Source organism: Stylophora pistillata, chromosome 6 (genome assembly GCF_964205215.1).
Source record: "Stylophora pistillata chromosome 6, jaStyPist1.2, whole genome shotgun sequence".
Classification (NCBI taxonomy): Eukaryota; Metazoa; Cnidaria; class Anthozoa; order Scleractinia; family Pocilloporidae; genus Stylophora; species Stylophora pistillata.
In genome coordinates, this window is record NC_142524.1 from 23,508,268 (window position 1) to 23,531,270 (window position 23,003).

Below are 23,003 nucleotides of genomic sequence, written 5' to 3' on the forward strand. Positions count from 1 at the left end.
CATTATTCATAAGGAGGCTGGCTCTTTGTAATCAGGGCACTATTATTTGGATACTAATTACATTTAAGAATGCATTCATGATTGCCGGTAATCATTAGTAAACTGTGAAATCATGGACGGGACATCAAGCTGAAACAGATGAAGACTGAGACAAAAAGAAAATATTATTAACTGTGTTACAGCGACTCTCTACGAAAAGGTTTTAGAATTATACAAAAAGATTGTACTTTCTTATCAGGACGTCATCTATTGGATGACAATTATATCTAAGAATGCTTACATTAGGAAAGGAGGTCAAGCTGAAACAGTGGATTGCTGTGCTTAAGTAGGCTGATATCAAAAGTTATTGACTTTTTAATCAGAGAATGTTTAGAAATACATTTGATAATAAAAATTAACGGTAAAAAACTACGACGTTTCGAAGTCTGCATGACCTCATTATCAAGTAAAATGTTAAAACTGATGTAAAATTGTAGCTCAGAGATTATATACAAATAAAATGTGATAACTTCATTAGAATAATGAGCGTTCATTGTTATTGGTGTTTAGCATGTCAGATCGTGCAGTATATGTTTAAATAAATACTTTTGCACGTATTGAGTCAGACTGCGTGTTTAGCTTTGGTTTTTGTTCGCGAATGAATAACATTTCGTGAATTAGGCAGTCGCGGGAAAATGGACTGCCTAATTCACGAAATGTTATTCATTCGCGAACAAAAACCAAAGCTAAACACGCAGTCTGACTCAATACGTGCAAAAGTATTTATTTAAACATATACTGCACGATCTGACATGCTAAACACCAATAACAATGAACGCTCATTATTCTAATGAAGTTATCACATTTTATTTGTATATAATCTCTGAGCTACAATTTTACATCAGTTTTAACATTTTACTTGATAATGAGGTCATGCAGACTTCGAAACGTCGTAGTTTTTTACCGTTAATTTTTATTATCAAATGTATTGACTTTTTGTTGCAGAAAACTCTAAAAGATTCCTTAGACAGAGAACAGAACGAGTCAAAGAGAGAAAAAAATTAAGTACTTGACAATGAGGAGTCGAAGGGAAAGTCGTTTACTCATTCTAAACTGATTCCTGCTGAGAAAGATTATCTCACAAGGATGTGTGATGGGTAAAGAGGACGAAGTAGGAGAAGCTTCCTCTGACAACTTTCACAAGCTTCTAAAGAAAGGAAAGATTACAAAAGAAAAGATTATTGAAGGACCAACACTGCATGACATTCTATTAGTTATTCCCCTTTTTACATGAAATGCTACACTGCCAACCATTTTTACGTATTCTAATGTATCTAAGTGGACTACAGTAGGTGTGAGCCACTATCCATTCAATTACCTGGAGGGCTTTTGTTCTCCCATTCCCCCTCTCACTCCCCCTTCCAGAAACAACAAGGAAGCGTTTTAACTGTTTGAAATTACACTTTGAATTTTTTTTTTTTGGGGGGGGGCGGGGGGGATGCTATCAAGACGAAACAAAATAAGTACAGACTCGGTGACTAAATATCTTATTCAGACCTCTTTTGCTATAACCACTTATTTACAAGTCATTTAGAGTTGGTTTCGTGTCCATTTCTTTAAGATTCGATGGATCTCCTTATCACTGAACCAAGATGTACCCCATGGCTTTGATTTGTTTGTCTCCATTATCTGGAAGGTGCATTGCTTCGTTCCCACACGTGTTGGAGTTGTCACCATACCCACCTGTGCCAAAGCCAATTCTGGAATCACATCCGTCGCAATTGTTTTCGTTGTTAGCAATGATACCGATTCTTGCTTTTGAACCATAATTGTCCCTCGAAACAGGATTGAACCCTTCCTTGTTACAATTCAACTGTAAGGATGCCTCGGAGCCAATCAGCAACTTCCACGTGTCACGACCCAGTGACGTGTCACGATATTGCCCTTCAGCGATCAGTGAGTGCAAAGAGCTGGCTTGCTTTTTGATGAGAATGAACCTGGACAGGTTGCCGATCTTCATCCCTAGACAAATCTTGGAGAATGATGTGTTCCCGTACGTCGGTAGCTTGGTCTCTTGTAAGTCAAAACCAGTCTCCCCTCCTTGAGGATTGAAGTCATCCATGTTACTCCAGAGTTGCGAATCAAAGTGGAAGGTTGACTATGTAGATGGAAAAGTTTAAATGAGTTGAATGAAGATAGAATTCGTATGCAGATAACAACTAAAACAAGAAGAATAAACGAATAAGAGAGACGAGATACCTTGTTGCCGTCCATTTTCATTACCATTGTCCATCCACCGCTCCCGCAGCCCTCAAGGTCATCTGTCATGTGACAGTAAACCATGACCTTTCCGTGATCCACCTGAAGTGAATAGGCTCTGTTTTCCTGTGAACTGAAGTAAATTCGTATTAATATACGTGTTAGCTACTTGTTTCACATATCTATTGATTTAGATTTGATTACGTGGAGTGATAAATATGGTCGAATTAACTGATCGGTAGGGCTCGAGATCATGACGTACGGACCGAGCTTTGTTCTTTCTTTTTCTTCATTTCTTCAAGTAGCTCATAGTGCGTAGGAACGTGCGGCAATTTTCCAGCCAGAGTTATACGGGGATTTTATGTCAAATGTTTTCACATGTTGAGTTTACTTATTACACAACAAGGCTCTTCAAGGTCTCGTAGGTAGACCTCATACTTTAGAACTGACGAACATATTGTCAAAATAAGTGACTATGCGCTCATGGTGGCAACTTTCATGATATTTTGCAAGACAAAAATGATCTTTAATTGTAAAAACAGATGTAATGTTAAACTCTACTTTACCTTTACTTCAAAATGACCAGTTTTCTCTGTTCCTAAGGGACCTTGGTTCTACTGTACTGTTGTATTTCTACCTTTACACCTGGAGACTAACCAACCTTTAAAAAATTATAATACTGATGTACCTTTGACTTTTATAAATTTCTGCACAGGATTGAAACGAACCTGAAATAAGATAAAGTACACAATTAGAAAGGTCTTAAGCCTATTGTTGAGGTATATTTGTATGAATACGTACCCTAATTTGATAATGCTCATGCCTTTAACAAGTTTATTAAAATATGTAACATGAATCTTATTAAAATAAATAAAAAAAAATGGACAAAATTTCGGAGTCTTATTCTCACGGTACAACCATCGCTCTTGGTTGTGAGGACATTCGTGATCGATAACCTCCATGTTGGATCGATTGGATCAGCACTCGAGCTATGTTATCACCTAACTCATACTATGAAACTTTTACTTTCGCGCGTAAATCCCTCTCCATGGTATTCTGGTTTGCATGCACTGATGCGCTCTTGAGCATGCAGGATATCATCTACAGCTATTTAGACGTGCAAGACTGCAAAGCCGTCCGAGTATTTGCAATGGATTTTAGTAAAGCATTTGACTGTGTCAATCATGAACTCTTGTCATTTAAGCTTGGGCAGTTGCCATTGAATCCCCTTATTGTGAACTGGTATTTAAGTTTTCTCGAGAAACGCCAGCAGCGAGTAGTTTATAATGGTTTTAAGGGACAGTGGCGTGAGGTTAATATGGGTACGACACAAGGTAGTGTCAGCGGGCCATATCTTTTTAATTTGTTTATTAATGATTTGGAGTTCAATCTAGAAGGTCGCCCAGCCTTGTTTAAATATGCTGATGACTCTACAATTATCGTCCCTTTTTGGGGAAACGGCCAGTGTCACACTGACTTGGTGGATCAGTTTCTTAGCTGGTCCAGCCGCAATCACATGACATGCAATCCAACAAAATGCAAGGAGATTATTTTCCGTAAGAAAAGTTTCAATCAGGACATCGCGCCAGTTAGGGATATACCGCAGTGTGCAGAGTTATCCATATTAGGTATTACTTTCCAACAAAATTGTAAATATAGTAGTCACGTGCGCGCGAAGGTAATTAAGGCGAACAATTCGTTATTTACATTAGGATCTTTACGTAAGGAAGGAATGTCCCAGGGACTAAAGGATCACAAAAAAAGATCGAATGATCCCGAATGCCCGTTTTTTCCAACTTTTACCTAAGGAAATGAACATGAGGTACAACCTTAGAAAAACGTCAGTCTCTGTCGCTAGAATCCACACTGAAAGGTTTAAGGACGTTTTTAGTGATAGCATAATTTATGAATATGACATGTAATTAGTTTCCCTTGTGAGTTTATGTTGGAACTTAGGATATGTGATTTTGTCTTAAGAAATAAAGATTATGTTATGTTATGTTTATGAGCACGATCCTTCGCAGTAAAGCACTATTTGAGCAATAGTGAAAATCAGACCTGAAAAAAAATTTCAGGCCTGTACGGGATTCGAACCACTGACCTCTGCGATACTAGTGCAGCGCTCTACCAATTGAGCTAACAAGCCAACTGGGAGCAGGCCATCAAATTAATTCGACATAAACCCGTAGATGATAAACCCGTAGATGATAAATGTTTGTTGTTGTATGTTATGTTATGTTATGTACATCTGTAAGACTCCCTGGTATTGTTGCATGCAGCATCAGCACTAAAGCTAAGTAATCCTATAGCACATTTTTTTATTTATCAATAACATATATAATAGTTTCCAAAGTGGGGAGAGATGAAACCTTTTCAGTCGTCGCTATGTTTCATTGCTTTGTGCGAGGGGTCCACATTCATGATAGCATAGGTTTTTCTTTCTGGACTTTTCATCAGCCCCTGTCATCCCCGAGATATACAAGTCCACCCTACACATGTTTACTCATACTTGGAAAATCTTACCTTTGCACGTCAATCCATCTCCATGGTATCCATGTTTACATGTACATCTGTAAGATCCCTTGGTATTGTAACACACAGCGTCAGCACTGCAGCTGTGTGATCCTTCAGCACACTCATCAAATTCTGAAAATAATTTTCTTTGTTTGTTCATCAACAACATATGCAATAGTTTCCAAAGTGGGGAGAGATAGAACCTCTTCAGTTATCGATGTGTTTCATTGCTTTTTGGAAAGCGTCCAAATTCATGATCTTCTAGGTTTTTTAATTTAATTTTCATCAGTCCCTTTCATCCCCGGGGTATACAGGTCCACCCTAAACATGCTTACTCATACTTTGAACATCTCACCTCCACAAGTCAATCCATCTCCATGGTATCCAGGTTTACATGTACATATGTAAAATCCCTTGGTATTGTTACACACAGCATCAGCACTGTAGCTGTGTGATCCTTCAGGTTAGCCCCATTGGTTAGAGCGCCGGATTGTGTTGTGAGGGAGGTCGAGGGTTCGAGCCCCGGCCGGACCAATAACTCATGGTCTGAAAATAACTGAGGAGAATTTGCTACCTTTCTATAACATCGATGAAATGGATAGATATTCTAGTCTTCTCGGTCAAGGACGAATGGAATTTCCGTCACCTGCAGGGCTAGGGGTAGGAGACGTTAGTTTCTCACACACGAGATTACTGTGTGATGGATGTTCTCCCCTGGGGCGGAATGTGTGGGGGGAAAAGGTTAGGTCGTTACATGGACTAAGGCGGCTGCAAGAGGCGCCTGATAATGCTAACGTCTGATCTCACCCTTGGTAACACTGTAGACCTTAGCAATTCAGTCTATGTTGCTATTAAGGTATCGAATCATTCACTTTCACTTTCACTTTCTCAAAATCTGAAAAATAATTTTCTTTGTTTTACTCATCAATAAAATATGTACTCGTTTACCAAAGTGGGGAAAGATGGACTTCTTCAGTTATCGCTGTGTTTCAAAGATAATGATCGTCTAGGTTTTTTTAATTTTTTTTTTCTTATAATTTTCATTAGCCCCTTTCATCCCCGGGATATACAAGTCCATCCTTAGCTTGTTTACTCATGCACATATGTAAGATTCCTGGGTATTGTTACACACAGCGTCAGCACTGCAGCTGTGAGATCCTTCAGCACACTCATCAGAATCTGAAAAATATTTTTCTTTGTTTTCTTCATCAATAACATATGTGCTAGTTTACAAAAGTGGGAAGAGATGGAAGCTCTTCAGTTATCGCCGTGTTTCATTGCTTTGTGGAAAGGGTCCCAATTCACGATTGCCTAGGGTTTTTTTGCTTTTTTTTTTAATTTTCATTAGTCCTTTTCACCCCCGGGATAAAGAAGTCCACCCTTAGCTTGGTTACTCATACTCTTAAAATCTTACCTTCACAAGTCAATCCATTTCCATGGTATCCAGGTTTACATGTATATATATAAGATCCCATGGTATTGTTACACACAGCGTCAGCACTGTAGCTGTGCGATCCTTCAGCACACTCATCAATATCTGAAGAGAATGTTCTTTGTTTTATTCATGAATAACATATGTACTAGATTACTAAAGCGGGGAGAGATGGTACCTCTTAAGTTATCGCTGTTTTTCATTGCTTTGTGGGAAGGGTTCAAAGTCATGATCGTCTAGGTTTTGTTTTCAATTTTTTTTCTTTCAATTCTCATTAACCTCCTTCATTCCCGGGATATGGAAGTCCACCCTTAGCCTCGTTATTCATACTTTGAAAATCTTACCTTTGCACGTCAATCCATCTCCATGGTATTCTGGTTTACAAGTACATCTGTAAGATCCCTTGGTATTGTAACACACAGCGTCAGCACTGCAGCCGTGTAGTCCCTCAACACACCCATCAAAATCTGAAAAGGATTCTCTTTGTTTTCTCGTTGTATTGTATATCAATTTGCATGAAAATGAGGCATAGTTTTATCAATTAATGAATCAGTACTATATTTGCGTCAAATAATCGGCTAAATAGAAACTTTTCTAGTAATGCTGCTTGCCAGAACAGTTCATTGAGTCATGCTTGCTAGATGAAAGCCATGTTTGGATTCCACGGTTTATAAGAACCGATTGAAATTGGAGCACAATTAAATATGTGTAAAGTCAGTATTTTCAAGGCTGAAGTTTTTTATTCAACGGAAATTGGAATGACGTTTTGTGTGTTTTCACTCTTTTCTTACTACGCAGTTCTCTTGCAATGCAGTTGTTGTCAACCTCTATTTTTGGCTGCAAAATGTCTGCTTTAAAACTTCGTCAATTCAGCATTTTCCCGATAGCGTATATCTGCTCCAATTTTCGCACATAAGTTCCCTCTGCGGTGGCATTCTCCTGAAAGTTGATTCAGTATGGAAGAGGGTTTTGCACTTGTCATAGCATACGAAAAATATATATCTCAACTTAGCGTTGTACCGTAACCTGCTTGTAGGTGTTTTATTTTGCGCTATGCAAATGAATATGAATGTTGATAGCCTCAGTAGCCGTCATTTAGCTTGAAAATACGTTCAAATATATTTCTTGGACATTATTTTATGTCCTTGGGCAATTATCCGAGCTTATTCTTGGGACAAATGGAAGCCATCGTTTATGTTATGGTCCAACAAGTGCAAGTACCAATTTTTCAACTTTTGGCCAACTATTGACGACGATTACCTTCGTCACAGTTTTGGCCTTTGAATCCAGCAGTACACAAACAGCGATATCCTTTGTCAGTAAAACCACTTTGACAAGTGGCGTTATTCTTGCAGAGGTTTCGAACACAAGCGCTCTAAAGTAGAGAGAACAGAAAATATAATTTATTTTTATATCATACGCTAAAATTTAATTTTTTCCGTTAAACCATCAAATTATCTATTGAAGTTTTTCTTTCATTTTAAACTAAAAGCAAATCAAAAGAACTTTATCAGGAACTGATGGGTTGCTAGCTTGATATGTATATGAACATTGAGAGAAAAAGCCAGAAATGATAATTGTACTAATAGATGTAACAGAATATAAACATAATCAGTATCGTAAATGTTTTCCTAAAACAGTGTTCATTGTATAAAATAGCGCCTACCTCAGCTGTACGATAAAAATAATTGTCTTCCTTCTTCAGCTCGTGTTCGTGTCCTTCGTGAGTAGCATTGTTCAATTCACATTTGTACTGCCGGTTTCTTCCCACGCGGTTATCAAGATTAATGCTGACGCAGTCAGGTTCCACGTAACACATATTTTCACAAAACTCCTTTACCATCACCTCAGCGATGCGAATCACGTGGTTTATGAGGCGTTTGTCGATAGATGCTTTTTCAGGTCTGAACTCCAAAGTACGGCATTGATCTGCTTCAGAAAAGTCTTGGAACAACAATAAAGAATTAAGTGAATCAAAATACAATACTTGTGATAGAAGTCTTTTGTATTTCCTTTTTTGTCTAATTTGCATTGATCTACACTGTCAACAGCTTTGGCAAGAAATACCCAATCTGTTATCATTAATTTCCTAAGAGAAACGCACATCTTTAACTATGAAGTCTACGATCAAAAATGACGCGATCTTATCCCAACAATTTATTGTTTAAGGTGGCTCGTACCGGTTTTCATCTTTTTGATTGTTTGTAACTTTGAAAGAATACAACAGAAAGACAGACCAAGGCCAGTTGAACACTTTTACGGGATTGAATTACATAATCATTGGTTATCCAAAAATAAGTGTCATTTCGTCACTAGCAGTTTCCATGGCAACGCTTTCATAGGCTTACTCAGACGCATTTTTTAGCTTGTGGCTTAAATAATTCGAAAACTAACCCGTTGACCCCCTGATTTTTTTCAGTGATTGCTTTTGGCACTTGAAAGGGAAAATGCACAAATATTTTTAAAAAATTCTACGGAGCGGAATTTTAGAAAATCTACAAAAAGGGCAATTTTCACACATCGCAAATTTCCTTCCGTAGAATATTCTAGTTTTTTTTCTGATGATTCCTTTCGACGTTATTATCATATTGGAACAATAAAAAGAAGGGGTCATCGGACTTGTTTTCATGCAAAAGCTTTCGTGATTTTAGCAATTTCCACGCGCGTTCTCCCGCAATTAAAAATCTGGATTCTATAAGATCGACATTTGCTCATGATCTGTTTTAGCTACCGCTGACAATTTCGTGTGCTCGCGCGAGCACCTACGATCTCATGTTTACAGACGTTTACTGCTAAGAAAATCATTAAACAGCTGTCAAAGACAGCCTCCCGAGCTCATCTTAAAAATCCTACATATGACTTCTGGCTATATCATATTAATTTCCTTGAAGTTTCAAAGTCTTCTTCCACTTCAGGTAGATTATCCTTCACTTGAGTTCTTTTTTCGCCGTCGTAAGATTTCATATCGTTTGAATATTTCTTTAAAATGTGAAGTGAAGCAACCTTTACTTCTCCGAAACCTTTACTTCTCCGAAACCTTTACTTCTCCAGTTTCCCAGTTTGGGTGGGAAAACATATCGTCAAAACTAGCTAGTGTCTTTTTGGTTTTTGTTCTTTTAGGTAGCAAATGTTGCAGTTCACTCGCGGCTCACACTTGCATGTCGGGGCTTGGCTGGTCTTGGTAGAGAAAGGCTACCCATGGCCACTTCAACAAAGAACCATTGACAGCTTGTGATTCAGAAGAGCTTTACTAGACTGGAAGCCATCTTGTCTTACAGCTGAGACTACTACTCAAAGGCTACAAGTAAATCCATTAACTGGTTTGTGTTTAGTTACTTAGTCTCAGGCATTGCCAATCATTCTAGAATTTCAACCGATAAAGCATTTAAACCCTGTCCGTTTGGCAGTCGTTGATCTGCACTGGAAGAATTTGATGACACATTCGCTGATTTTTTATAGAAAAACGTGCTTTAGTATCCTTAATTAAAAAGTATGTGTTACAACTAGTCTTGTTCCAAGGTTACTTTCCACCTTCGCGGTTGTCCTTCAGGAAAAAATTCATACGCGCGCCAGTTTAAAGAAAATCCGGAAATCCTAACAAGTATGCATCAGAAGAAAGCTTAATAAATGTAATTTTTGATAAAAATTTAATTTAAGTGTTTTTTTTAGGAAGTTTTAGGAGCCAGTAAGGCGTGAAACGACCGAAGGTCCTGTTGAATTTATCGGGTATCAGATCCCGCAGCACGAGCAAAATGGCTGCACAGTGTTATATTCAAGACAACAAAATTGTGTCGGGCTTTTCCGATATACTGTTTGGTTCTTCAGATATCCGCATCTAAAGTTAGAGTAGTTTGAAATATGCGAGACGTGTTGCGTAAATGGACGCCTCCTGAAAAATATTTCAAATATCAAAATTTCCCAACACGCTTGGTTTGTCAATATACCTGGAATACTTTGGCGAAATTTCACGAAAATTGGTAAAATCTACATCCCTCTTTAAATTCGCCTAAAGTGTATCTATTCCTCTCAAAATGCGAGCTTTTACCTCCTAAAGGTTTGCAAACAACCAGCGCCACACCGGGAGATTATTAGGGACCTTAAGAAACCACGAAGGCGACGGCAACGAGGACGTGGAAAAACGAGAGATCTAATTGGCAGAACGATAGCTCCGCACGTGCGTTTTGAAACTTTGTACATTTCTTAGCCGTCCTATGCTAAACAACAACGTGAAATCGCCAAAATTTGCATCGTCTGCGAACCGAAACCGCGACGGCAAATGATTTTAATTTCCATTTGGAACTGAACGGCTACTTTATACGTCATGCTGAAGTTGAGCTGTGGCGCTGTATGAGACAGTAAGCTCCTGCAGCCACTTTTGAAATTCTAACGAAGAGTAGAAATTCATTATTTAATCGAAGTCTTCCTTAGCGTCGCCGTCATGGTTTCTTAAAGTCCCTATCATCTCGCCTCTTGCAATCGCAAACCAATGAGACAACGGGACCTCCTGGCGTCAATTACAATGGATCAAGATTTCTCGTAAAAAGTAACGCATTGCTGACACGTTTACATCTCGATCGCTCAGTAAAGCGTTGTGGAGGACAACAAAATAATGTAAAACAAAAAAAAAAAAAAAAAAAAGAACCCGAATCGACAGACAGTTCTAAAAAAATTACGATTCGAGGCCATTGTAAATGTTTTTGTGTCAAAGCTGCTACTTGGGTAAATAAAAGTAAACCTCGTTTTTAACTTGATGCATGACAAATTTTGGTTTGACGACGACTCCTTCGTTCGAAATCTGGACGCCAGCACAAGTCGCATTTACCAAAGATCTTTTTCTTTTCTTCACATACTGGTACTACTATTCACGATGTAAACAAAATGTGCAAATAATATGAAGAGGAGGGGTTGCCGCGAGAATTCCCCAAGGGGTTCGCCCAAATAGAAGATTATGACACCATCCTGATTTCTTAATTTTATTTGAAAATACGTTTTTCTAACTAACTTGGACGCTTTTGCATATTTTAATTTTTATTTTCTTCGGAAACGTTGGGTAAAATGTTTGGCTTCAATTTAGTCAAAAAGTTGGGAAGTAACTTTAAAATCTCGTCAAACTTAAGAGAGCTAGTTAGGTCTTTTTTAGCCAGTTTTTCCTTGTTCCCTTAAACATTTCTTAGGTTTGGTATTGGTGTATTTCATGTTAATATTCATCTCCCACGGTGCAATTGCTTAGCGCTCGGAATTTCATTCAGCGCCGGTCGTAAAGGGACACAAATGTCGACTGAAAATTTAGCCGTTGTCGGAAGTAGCACAGGCTCTCGGTCGTTTCGATCTGGAAAATGTTGAGTGTGAAAACAGAATTAGTTAATTCACACGGCAAAAGTGGAACTTCAGCGATTAAAGATTGATTTCATTCGCACTCGGTTAGAGACAATTCAACGGTAGGTTGGAAAATAAGGAATGCCAGAATTCGAAACCGGAACCGGACACCTGGATTACCCGGAGTTCCGGAATGACCGAAAAATAATAAAATTTAAAAAAATGATAGTAAATTATTAAATAAATAAGAATATTTATGATTAAAGACTAATGGTAAGTTCACAACTTAATTAAATAATTTGATACGAAATTTTTCTCTGAGGGTTCGAAAAAAATTATATATACCTCGAATATACACCTTTGAATATAAACCTTGTTTAGAAGAAACCATCAATACAAGGTTTATATTCAAAGGTATATGTTCAAGGCATATATAATAAACGCGAAAAGGTGTCGAGTAACTGACGATTTCTCAATTTTAACTGTAGACGGCTGGTCTTAATGGTAGCTGCTTTGATAGCTCCCAATGTGTGGTTAATAATTATTTAAGGTAGAGTATTGATTTGTAACAGTTCGGAACTTTTTACAATTGAGCTATTAAATTAATTGGAAATATTACATTTGTTTAATCTTCTGCAATGGTTCCGGCTGGAAAAGCGTGGCGGCCTAATGGTCATGGCGCCCTAGAAATCCTACAAGTGTGTAAGTGGGTGGAGGCGAATTTAAAACAGGGAGTAACCATGCGATGGACTAGCATCCCATCCAGGGGGAAGGGAGAGTAGAAAAATTTTGTCGCCTAGGCTGTATGGGTTACTGGCCTGACGCAGCCTTTTTTTAAATCTAGCACGTGCATCTCCATGAACAGTGCCGGTAAGTGGTTCTTTTGTTTTTGGGAACCTAAGAGAAAAATTTCGTATTAAATCATTTAATTAAGTTGTAAACTTACCATTAATTCTTAATCATCAATATTCTTATTTATTCATTAATTTACTTTTATTTTTTTAAAATCTATCATTTTTCGGTCGTTCTGGGAAGTCCGGGAATTCCTGGATATTTCGAATATTCCGGTTCCGGTTCCCGAATTCCGGCATTCCATGTTTTCCAACCCACCCAACTCAACAGCTTACGGTATATCCAACACGCCTGAACGCCTAAGAGACTAGAAACAAAATGCTATTACATGTTGAAAAATTAATGAAAAATTTACAAGTGCCAGCGTCATTTAATTAACGTGCACGTGGCAGATTGTTTCTTCTTCAAAAGGAGCGAATCTCATTTAAGTCAACCTTTGTTTTGAAATTCGTGCTTTGAGGAAGGATCCAGAAACTTCTCCCCAGAACAAATGATCGCGATGAAATGGACATCTGTTGCTAGTGCCATTCTCCAACCGAGCAAACTCTTGCGGATTTCAAAAATCCGTATCTTATTGACTTTCGAGAAGAGTTTTTCGTGGAACGGATAGAGATTGATATTTTGCATAGGATGGAAATACTTTTCTGATAAGCTGGTGATGAGCAATACAACTTAAAGTGTATTTTTAGCCATTTAAAAGGTCCATAACTTTTGAAACATTTAACTTTTCATCAAATGTATGTTCCAGACTTTCAATTATGAAGATTTGTTTTAGCAAAAAGCAATGTTAAATTTCGAAAAGGATGTAATTTGTCTTTCTAGGTAGCCTATGTTTTCTATTCGAGTAACGTGACATAGCAAATATGGTCGTGTTTCGAGCCATTTAAAGGGAACATGGACAGAACAAATTCGACCAACTTCGATGACCACCAGGGTCAAGGAAACGAAGTTAAGGGGGGTTTGAAGTCTTCCTCAGCAACAGACCTATAGTCAGCGCCATCCCCCTTAAACGTGCCTTATCGCGTTGAGTAGAATTACCGCCAGAAATAAATAAGCCTCAGAAATAAGCTTTATTGGAAGTTTAATTGGCCTTTGGTATGATTGAAAAAGGCTCCCGTATATCAAAATGGCGAGATGAAGACAGAAAGACAGACTTAGGAATTTCCTTCAAAAGGCGCAAAGTGAGAACTCGTTCACATTAAGCTGATAAACCAGGAATATTCCATAAACTGTGTCAACAATTATTCAGTTTCTTGACAGCTTTCGCCTGTTATAAGTATTAATCTTCCATGAGACATCTAACAAGTCTGTAATATTTCTAATGGTTTTGGTGTTTCAGCGGAAATGACATTTTATGCCATTGGTTTTAACCAGTCTCCTCCTTTTTAGCTTTATTCAAACCACCCTATTCGTTCGTCTTACAGTCACTGATCTGTTTTGCCACCAACGAAGAAGTTGGTGTTCGAAAACTCCTCGACCAAACATCATTGGATAAAACATATTTTTTATGTCAATAAATCCAAACTAGATCTATGAAGGAGTTCAAAATAGGAAGTTCTCCTTTTTTTCAGCCAAACCGTGTAAGCTCTAAATTCCGTAAGGAGGACTGAATATCAAAATTATTAAAACTAATAGTGGGTACAGATAAGTGAAACCAGCTGTCTGTTAGGTGGCATCTGTCAGATCAGTTTAGTTAACGGTGTCAGACTAAATTATATGTTAAAATTATTGGGCAATCGTGAGGAGGAAGCTGCACCTAGTGTTCTCTCGGCCGACAAAGAGCTATTTAGCGACTGCACCACTGAAGAACTTATTTGCAGGGTTTTTAACTAATATTCAAAAGCTGTTTCCACACGATAATTGAATGATTTGTGTTTCTCCCTTGACAATGAAAGTGTGATTGACTTTTTGTCGGAGAACAAAGTTCTTTGTCGAAATACACATAAGAATTCATCAGCGGGTAGACAAATTAATACTGGAGGAACTTGTGGATGAGACCTTGCATTCAGGCCAGATGTGATAAAAGAAAATCAAACTCCCCAACGGTTTCGTTCATACAGAAAGCAGCGAAGGAGAAACTAACCTTTTGATGTGACAAAGGCAATCGTGAAAAGGCTTAACAGCGACAGAAAGCAGATAAAATGTGAAATATCCATGGCGCAGATCACTTTCCAAGAATACGTTCCTCAAAGATGGGGGATCGTAGGTGAATAATCTACGTTCGAGAATTTCTTTGGCATAGAGAAAAATACAATGTCGCACAGCAGGTATGATCTTGAAAAGATATCATTCCGCTACGGGGTTAAAAAGGCAGTGTTGAAAATGGCCAAAAAGATGTAGTAAAATGTTTCCTCTTGTATGGGGGTTATAACTTTCGTAACTATGTATCCATTAGGTGGGATGTGAAAAAAGTGATATAATTCAAATGATATTCAGCTACCCACAACCCTGGCTCGTTTACATTCTTTATTCAAGCAGCTGCTGTTCGGTGATTAAACAATTGTTTCACATAGCTAAATCCTCAAAGAAATAATACGGTTTCTATATAAAATGTCATTGCCTAAGCCCTTAGGTAGACCTCTAAAAGCAGTTAAAAAAACATACTGGACTGGTTTTTCTTATTTGAAAAATAAAGAAAAAAAAATCTAAAGTTAAGATTTTAAGAATTTTAAGTGTGTCAAAGAAAACCTACTAGATAGGAAAAATATTGGCAATAATAATTGGGCTGCAATGCTAAATTATTTACACGCCACGTCTTTAATGTTTTATCATTTAAGGGCGAGAATAAAAAGTATTGAAATTAAGGAAAAATTCATACATACTATGTCTAAGATATAAACGATGAGCTGAAGTGATGGGTACAAGGAGATCATAATAGCCTGAATAAAAGGTGTCAATGTGACCATCTTATTATTAAGGCAGGCGGGGCAAGCTCAAGGCGAGCGCAGAGCGAGTTATGCGCGAGAAGACGAGTACCAAAATATTTATCTATTTCGATATCGTTGTGACCCATACACCATACTGAGAGCAGTTTTCAATTAGCATGAACTTCTGAGACAAATACACCTCAAAATTAGCTATATATAAAGTTTAAGGTGGCCTTTGCTCTGACTCAACAAAGCTGCAGTATATCAAATAAAGCGAGATGAAGACATAAAGCGAGATGAAGACATAAAGCTTTAATTTGAAGTAATACAGAGTGAGAACTTATTCGCTCTCAGAAAGGCTTCACCAACTCTATTCACAGTTATTCGTCTTCCTGCATCATTTTTCGACAGCTGTCGCTTCTTCTTTCCTATGTTTAATAAGTTGACAAAATCTGTAACATAAATCTTATTCCATAAAAAAAAAAAAAAAAAAAAAAATTGAGGCGAAACGATAGAAAGCAGAAAAGGACAACATCCTGGCGTGCAGTGAACGAAAAAACCAGACAAAATCTCGAAGTGGTATTCACATAGTAGAACCATCGCTCATGGTTGTGGAGAAATTTTTGATTAACGGCCTCCATGCTGGATCAATTGGATCAGCGCTCGAGCTATCTCATCAGATTACTCATACTATGAAAATTTTACCTTCGCACGTCAATCCATGGTATCCAGGTTTACCTGTGCATCTGTAAGATTCCTTGGTATTTTTACACACAGCATCAACACTGCAGCTCTGTGATTCCTCGACACACTCATTAATATCTGAAAATAATACCTTGATTCATTTGTCAATCATATGTGTAATAGTATCCAACTTCACGATTGTGTAATTTTCTTTCTTTTTTTTTTTTTTTACTGCTTTTCCTCAGCCCCTTTCATCCCTAAGATATAAAAGTCATAAAATCTAATCAAGCCCTAACCCTAACCAAACCCGCATCATTAGGATATAAAAGTCTACTGAAAAAAAGTCTACTCTGAACTTGTTTTCTCATACTTTACTTACCTTCGCAGGTCCCTCCATCTCCATGGTATCCAAGTTTACATGTACAGTCGTAAGATCCCTTGGTATTGTTACACACAGCATCAAAACCGCAGTTATGTATTCCCTCAGCGCACTCATCAATATCTGTAAATAATTTCTATTCAATAGCATGTGTGAGGGTTTTCAAAGTGGGGAGAGATGGAACCTCTTAAGTTGTTGTTGCGTCTCATTGCTTTGCGGCTCTAGGGGTCTACTAAATAATTATTGTTTTGCCATTCTTATACCTCGAATACGACATATCTATCAATGTTGACTTGCCTTTAAATGTCGAGAATCTCTTTACAAGATAGAAAAGAAAGACCCACGCTGAAGAGAATAACAACTGAGGTGATTTGCATATATGGGGTATATTTATATCAATTAATGATTCAGTGATATATTTGCGTCCAATAATCTGCTAAATTGAAACTTTTCTAAGTAATGCTGGTTGCCAGAAGAGCTCATCCAGTCATGCTAAGTACGTGGAAGCCGTGTTTGCATCTCGCGGTAGAAACGAATAGATTGAACTTGGATCACTGTTAAATATGTGTAAATTAAAGTCAGTATTTTCAAGGCCTGCTCGTAAGTGTTTTATTTCGCGCCATGCAAATGAACATGAATGTCGATAGACTCAGCGGCCGCCATTTAGCTTGAAAATATGCTCACATCTTTTTTCTTGGACATGATTTTATGGGCAATTATCCGAGCTTGTTATCGAGAGAAATGGAAGCCATCGTTTCCATTATGGGCCCACAAGTGTGTGTGCCAATTTTCAACTTTTGACCAATTATTGACGAGACTTACCTTTGTCACAGTTTTGACCTTTGAACCCAGCAATACACAGACAGCGATATCCTTTTCGGGAAAACCACTTTGACAAGTGGCGTTATTCTTGCAGAGGTTTTGAACATAAGCGCTCTTAAGCCGAAAGAAGAAAAATTTAAAACCGTAATATTATACAAGAAATATTAAGTTTACTGGTTGACCCATTGAATTATCCATTGAGGTTTGTCTATCATTTTAAACTATGAGCAAATCAAAATAATCTGATCAGAAACTGATAGATGGCTAACTTGGTATATATGTACATTTAGAGAAGAAGCCAGAAATGATAATTGTACTAATAAATATAATGAAATATAAAGATAATCAGGTTCGTAATTGCTTTCCTGAAACCGTCTTGGTAGCATAAAAAAACTCACTTCTACTGCATGATAAAAATGATTAGCTTCCTTCTTGAGCTCGTGTTCGTGTCCTACGTGGGTAACATTTTTCAATCCACATTTGAACTGCCCGTTTTTTCCCACTCGGTTATCACAGATTAATGCTAACGCAGTCAGGTTCCATAAAACACATATTTTCACAAAACTCCTCCACCGAGACTTCAACGATGCGAGTCACGTGGTTTATGAGGCGTTGGCCTTTAAATGCTTTTCAAGGTGTGAACTCCAAAGTACGACATTGATCTGCTTCAGAAGAGTCTTGAAATAGCAACAAAGGAATAAATGAATCGAAGAATGATATATGACGTAGGTGTTTTTTTTCGTTTTTATCCATAATTTGCGTTGACCTATACTACTAACAGCATTGGCAGGAAATTCTCATTCTTTCAAAGGGAAATGCATATTTTTAACCAAGAAGTTCACGATAAAAAATGGCGCAAACTTATCCCCATACTTCATTTTTTAAACCGCAAATATAAATTAAATTTAATGGGAGAAGTCACAAAGGAGAAGTTATTATTTTACTGAGTCAGGGGGCAAGCTCTTAGTTAGTAAATAGGACTGAAGAGATCACAACGTCAACAAGAAACCGAATTAAGAACCCTAAAAAATGCATTCTCCAACAGTAACTGGAAAGAGAGATGACATACTCGTTAGAAAAGCCACGATTCCAGAGAAATGGTCATCTATGCGAACCTAACGATTTTTGAGAGACTACACCAGCTAGTATTGCTGTTGTTAATGTTGTTGTTTCTTTTTTTTCAGGTAGCAATTGTGGTGTCGCAGTTCACTCGCGGCTCAAAATTGCATGGAGGGCCGTGGAGCTGTGGTGGGGAAAGGCTGAGTTAATGTAATTTATTAAATTTGCCGACGGGCAGGGACACAGCAACAGCTTGCGCCAATTACTGCGGGCCCAGTAAACCCACCCATCCCACCCCATGGGAGGACATCCACCACACAGTAATCTCGTGTGTGGGAAATTAACTTCTCCTACCCCTAACCCTGCAGGAGACGGGGCCTACGGTTTATTCGTCCTTATCCGAGAAGACTAGAATATCTGTCCATTTCTTGGTATTATAGAAAGGTAGCAAATTCTCCTCAGTCATTTTAAGACCCTGAGTGTTGGCTTGAACCGTCGACCTCTCGCCAACTGAGCTAACCAGGAGGCGGTTTGAGTTTGAGTTAGCAACGACTACTTCAACAAAGAACCATTAACAGCTCATATTTCAGAAGAACGTTACTAGACTGGAAGCCATCTTGTCCTACAGCTGACCAGACTACTACTCAAAGGCTACAGGTAAATCCATAAACTGTTTTGTGTTCCGTTACATAGTCTTAGGCATTTTCAATCATTTTAGAATTTCAACCTTTAAAGCATTTAAACTCTTTATTTGTTCGTTTCGCAGTCGCTGATTTGAACTGCCAACAGAGGAAGAATTTGATAAAACATTCGCTAATTTTTATGGAAAAACGTGCAGCAGTATCCTTAGTTAAGAAACCTTCAAAATGCATTCTTCAGCAATAACTGCAAAAAGATGACATACTCACTAAAATAACCAAAATGTTTAGACAAATGATCATCCCATGATACGAGTTAAACTTCCGTCTAATTTTTTAACAGATTATGCCAGCTAGTGTTTTGCTTTTTTTCAGGTAGATAGTATCGTATTTTAGCGAACTCTCGGCTTAAACCTGTGTTTAGGGCCGTGGTGGGGAAATGCTGAGCAAAGGACCAAATAACAAAGGACCATTATAGAAGAGCTTTACTAGACTGGAAGCAATCATGTCCTAGGATAATCAGACTACTACTCAAAGGCTACATCTAAATCCATTAACTGGCTTGTGTTCCGTTTCTTAGTCTTTATCATTTCTAACCATATTAGAATTTCAACCGATAAAGTAGTCACTGAATTATATATTTGTTCAAGTCGCAGTCGCTAATCTATGTTGCCACGAGAGGAGGAATTTGTTGTTAATATCGCGGATTTTTATGAAAAAACGTGCTACAGTATCTTTGTTTAAAAAACTAGCGATTGTTAATAATGATGTTGGTAATTTGTGCTTTTCCCTTGACCGTGAAAGTTTTATCGGCGACAGTTTTTGTCGAAGAACGGACTTATTATCTGAAATGCAGGTAAGAATTCATAAGCGGGTCAATCGATACAGAGGACACACAAAAGACAAGTGATGCAACAAAAAGGATGAGTCCTTGCATTAATTCATACAACACCATTCACAAATAGGAACCTTCACGAACAAATCCAAAAGATTCCAAACCATACTAAAGAAGATAGGCTAAATGAAAAATAAATAGTGTGAAAAACATGAAAACAAGGCTTCGTTGGTTCCAATAAAAAACAAAAAAACAAAAAAGTAATCAATTTGCAACTAGGTTTGAAAATTTTTTTGCAATTTTTGTGCGCAATTTTGGCAAATTTTTGTGCGCTCAATCCCTCAACTACTATACTACTAAAACACACGCAATTTAACTGCAAAACTTAACATTCCATTTAAGTCTACTAATACAAAACCATCAGTCCGTCTAAACATCCGTCCAGCGATAATTGACTTGGTTAAGAGGTTTAAAGAGCTGGCCGTTCAAAATGACTATTGCCATGCTAAGAAGCAGCTTAAAGAGCTTGTATAGATACTGAAGATGAAAAACCTAACAAGACATATCCCTTAAAAAAATATCAGTTATTTAGGCTAAATGGGATTATGAAAGATCAAACTTGTCAACAGTTTTCTTCAATCACAGAGGAATGAGGAATGATGGTGAAACTAACCTTTTGATGTGACAAATGCGGTCATGATAACGCTGAACAGCAACAGAAAACATAGAGAATTTGAATTTGCCATGACGTAGATCACTTTCCGAGCATAAATGTCCCAGAGATGTGAGAACTTGTGTTAATAATATAAATTGGAGGTTGGTTAAAACTTTCGCTTACTGAAAAATTCCTGATTCCCTTCTAACCAATGAAACCTGGATAAAATTGCATTGACTTTTTTTTTCATTATTTACAAATTTCCTTTGTCAATAGGGATAACAGGAGTTTAATTCAGAGGGTATGACTAAATTATTCAAACCACTTCGCTCGTCTTCTTTACAAAACAATTCATGATTAATGAATGAATTTAACGAACAGTGTCACGAGTCTGAAAACATTCTTCTTAGGATGTAGCAAGATACTAAACGGAAAGAAATTTTTAACCTTTCTTTTGCTGATATAGTCAACTTTAAGTTTTAATTGTTACAAACATATATTATCGCTCCAATTGGGCCCTCAGCCTTTAAATGAACTTGCAGAAAATTGGATCATTCAAGGTATTGTGCGGAGTCTCTATGAGGCTTTTATTATCTTTCTGGCAGGCTTATATTTGAAAATTTTAATGCGTAGCGAAAAATACAATGCTTCTTGGCAGGTATGATAAAATTGAATTGAATTGGACACACGCACACTCCCGTAAAACGTTTTTCAGTAAACTATACGATTATCAAATACAATAGAGGAAAATACGATGTCTATTATATAAACGGCAGTGAAACAACATGTGAGCTTTCGCACAGAAATGTGATATCTTCACACGCGAAAATGATATCTTATCACTCGTGAAGATTATGCCATTACCATGGTGATGTAATAAATAGCACCTTTGGTAGGGGAAGTGAAATGGTAGGGGTCTCTCATAGTTGTTTATATACTAAATTGAATATTAAAGGACCGCTTGGATATACGAAATATTTCTCATCTCATGTTGAAAAAGGTTTCACGAGTGAGTGAAGCGAACGAGTGAAATATATTTTAACACTCTTTGTATGTACATCACAATATAACAAATGTATGCTGTATAAAACTGTGTAACAACCTCGTGATCTGATAAAAGAATCGTTTTCACTTTGTGTTATCTATTTTCGTTTTAAGAATGAAAGTATTCATAAGGACTGCTATAGGATGAGCTCATAACCGAGAATTGCCGAAAATTGAACTTTTGGCCGAAAAATGAATTTCGTTTGTAATTAGACGAGTAAAGGTCATGTGATAAATGTTAGCTTGGACATCTGTTTACATAAGAATAATTCAAACGACGCCCCTTAAGACATTGTATGACAGTCCTTTAGCCCTACAGTAAAGCTAACTGATAACTTTACCGTTGTACCACAGGAAGAGGTGGAACTTCCTCGATCGTCGTTGTATTTTTTCCGTTGCGATAACAACGATCAATAATGACTTGTATTTCTCAAAAATTTCTTACGCGAAAGAAAAGGGAGACATGTAATGAGATAAAGTACAGGATAACGAAGGTAACGTGCATATCAATTAACAACTAATCGCTGAAGGCAAAGTGAATATTGTTGACATTCCCCCAAGGGGCTGCAAAAACTTGATGGCTTGAAGTACACTGGAAGGGAGGCATCGTTTTGGTATTCACTAAAATTAAGGAGGGGGGGGGTGGGTTTATGCGATTTTCAAATCCCATGATGTGTCATTGACCAGTTCCATCGAAGGGAATCTTTTAATAAATTTCTTTTACGTCTTAGAGACATATTTAGTGAAACATTTTTCTTGTTTAGCCAATGCTACAACATTGTCATTCTTACTATCATATTACTAACAAATACTGTTTTTTTTTTCATCCTTGTGTTACGTATCTTTTAACAAAGTGACTCTTTCAGAAAAGTTTTAAACCTTATACATTGGAAGGTTGGCTCTTTCTAATCAGGGCATTATCATTTCGATAATAATTATATCTAAAAATGCTTTAATGAATGCCTGTAATCATTAGCAAACTGTGAAATCATGGAAGGGAGATCAAGCTGAAACAGATGAAGACTGAGACAAAAAGAAAAAAGTAGTAACTAAGTGTTAAAGTGACCCTCTAAGAAAAGCTTTCTTGGACAAAGAACAGAACAAACGAGTCAAAGAGGGAAAAACATTAAGTACTTGGCAGTGAGGAGACAAAAGTTGAAGTAGTTTACCCATTTTAAACTGATTGCCATTGAGACTGAGATTGTGTCATAAGGTTTTGTGATGGGTAAACCAGGCAAAGAAGGAGAAGCTTCTTCTGGCAACTTACACAAGTTTCCTTTAAGAAAAGAAAGGAAAGATTATAAAAGAAAAGATTCTTGAAGGATCAAACACAGCAAGACATTCCATTAGTTTTTCCCTTATTCACATGAAATACCAGACTGTTAACCACTAACACGTATTTCATTGGTCTGAGTACTTAGTGGACTACAGTAGATGTAAGCAACTATCCATTCAATTACTTGAAGGGCTTTTGTTCTCCCATCCCCCAACTCACCCCCCTCCCAGGACTAACAACGAAGCGTTTTTCTGTGTCACAGTTTCAATTTGTTTAGGGGAAAATCCTATCAAGACGAAACAAGATAAGTTCAGACTCGGTGTCATTTATTTTTCAGACCTCTTTTGCTACATCTACTTATATACACGTCCTTTATGGTTGGCTTCCTGTTC

At 37.5% G+C, this 23,003-nt stretch overlaps 1 protein-coding gene across 1 annotated transcript; it reads right to left on the minus strand.

The window, feature by feature from the left end:
- Window positions 1-966: 966 nt before the first annotated feature.
- Window positions 967-8,188, minus strand: LOC148728879 (uncharacterized). Its single transcript, XM_088725394.1, has 7 exons — window positions 7,851-8,188; window positions 7,445-7,559; window positions 6,529-6,651; window positions 4,762-4,884; window positions 2,927-2,966; window positions 2,239-2,371; window positions 967-2,137 (listed from the first exon to the last, which is right to left on the minus strand). Exons 1-7 carry the CDS (start codon window positions 8,025-8,027, stop codon window positions 1,619-1,621), a joined length of 1,230 nt encoding a protein of 409 aa, XP_088581520.1. The 5' UTR covers window positions 8,028-8,188; the 3' UTR covers window positions 967-1,618.
- Window positions 8,189-23,003: the final 14,815 nt, after the last annotated feature.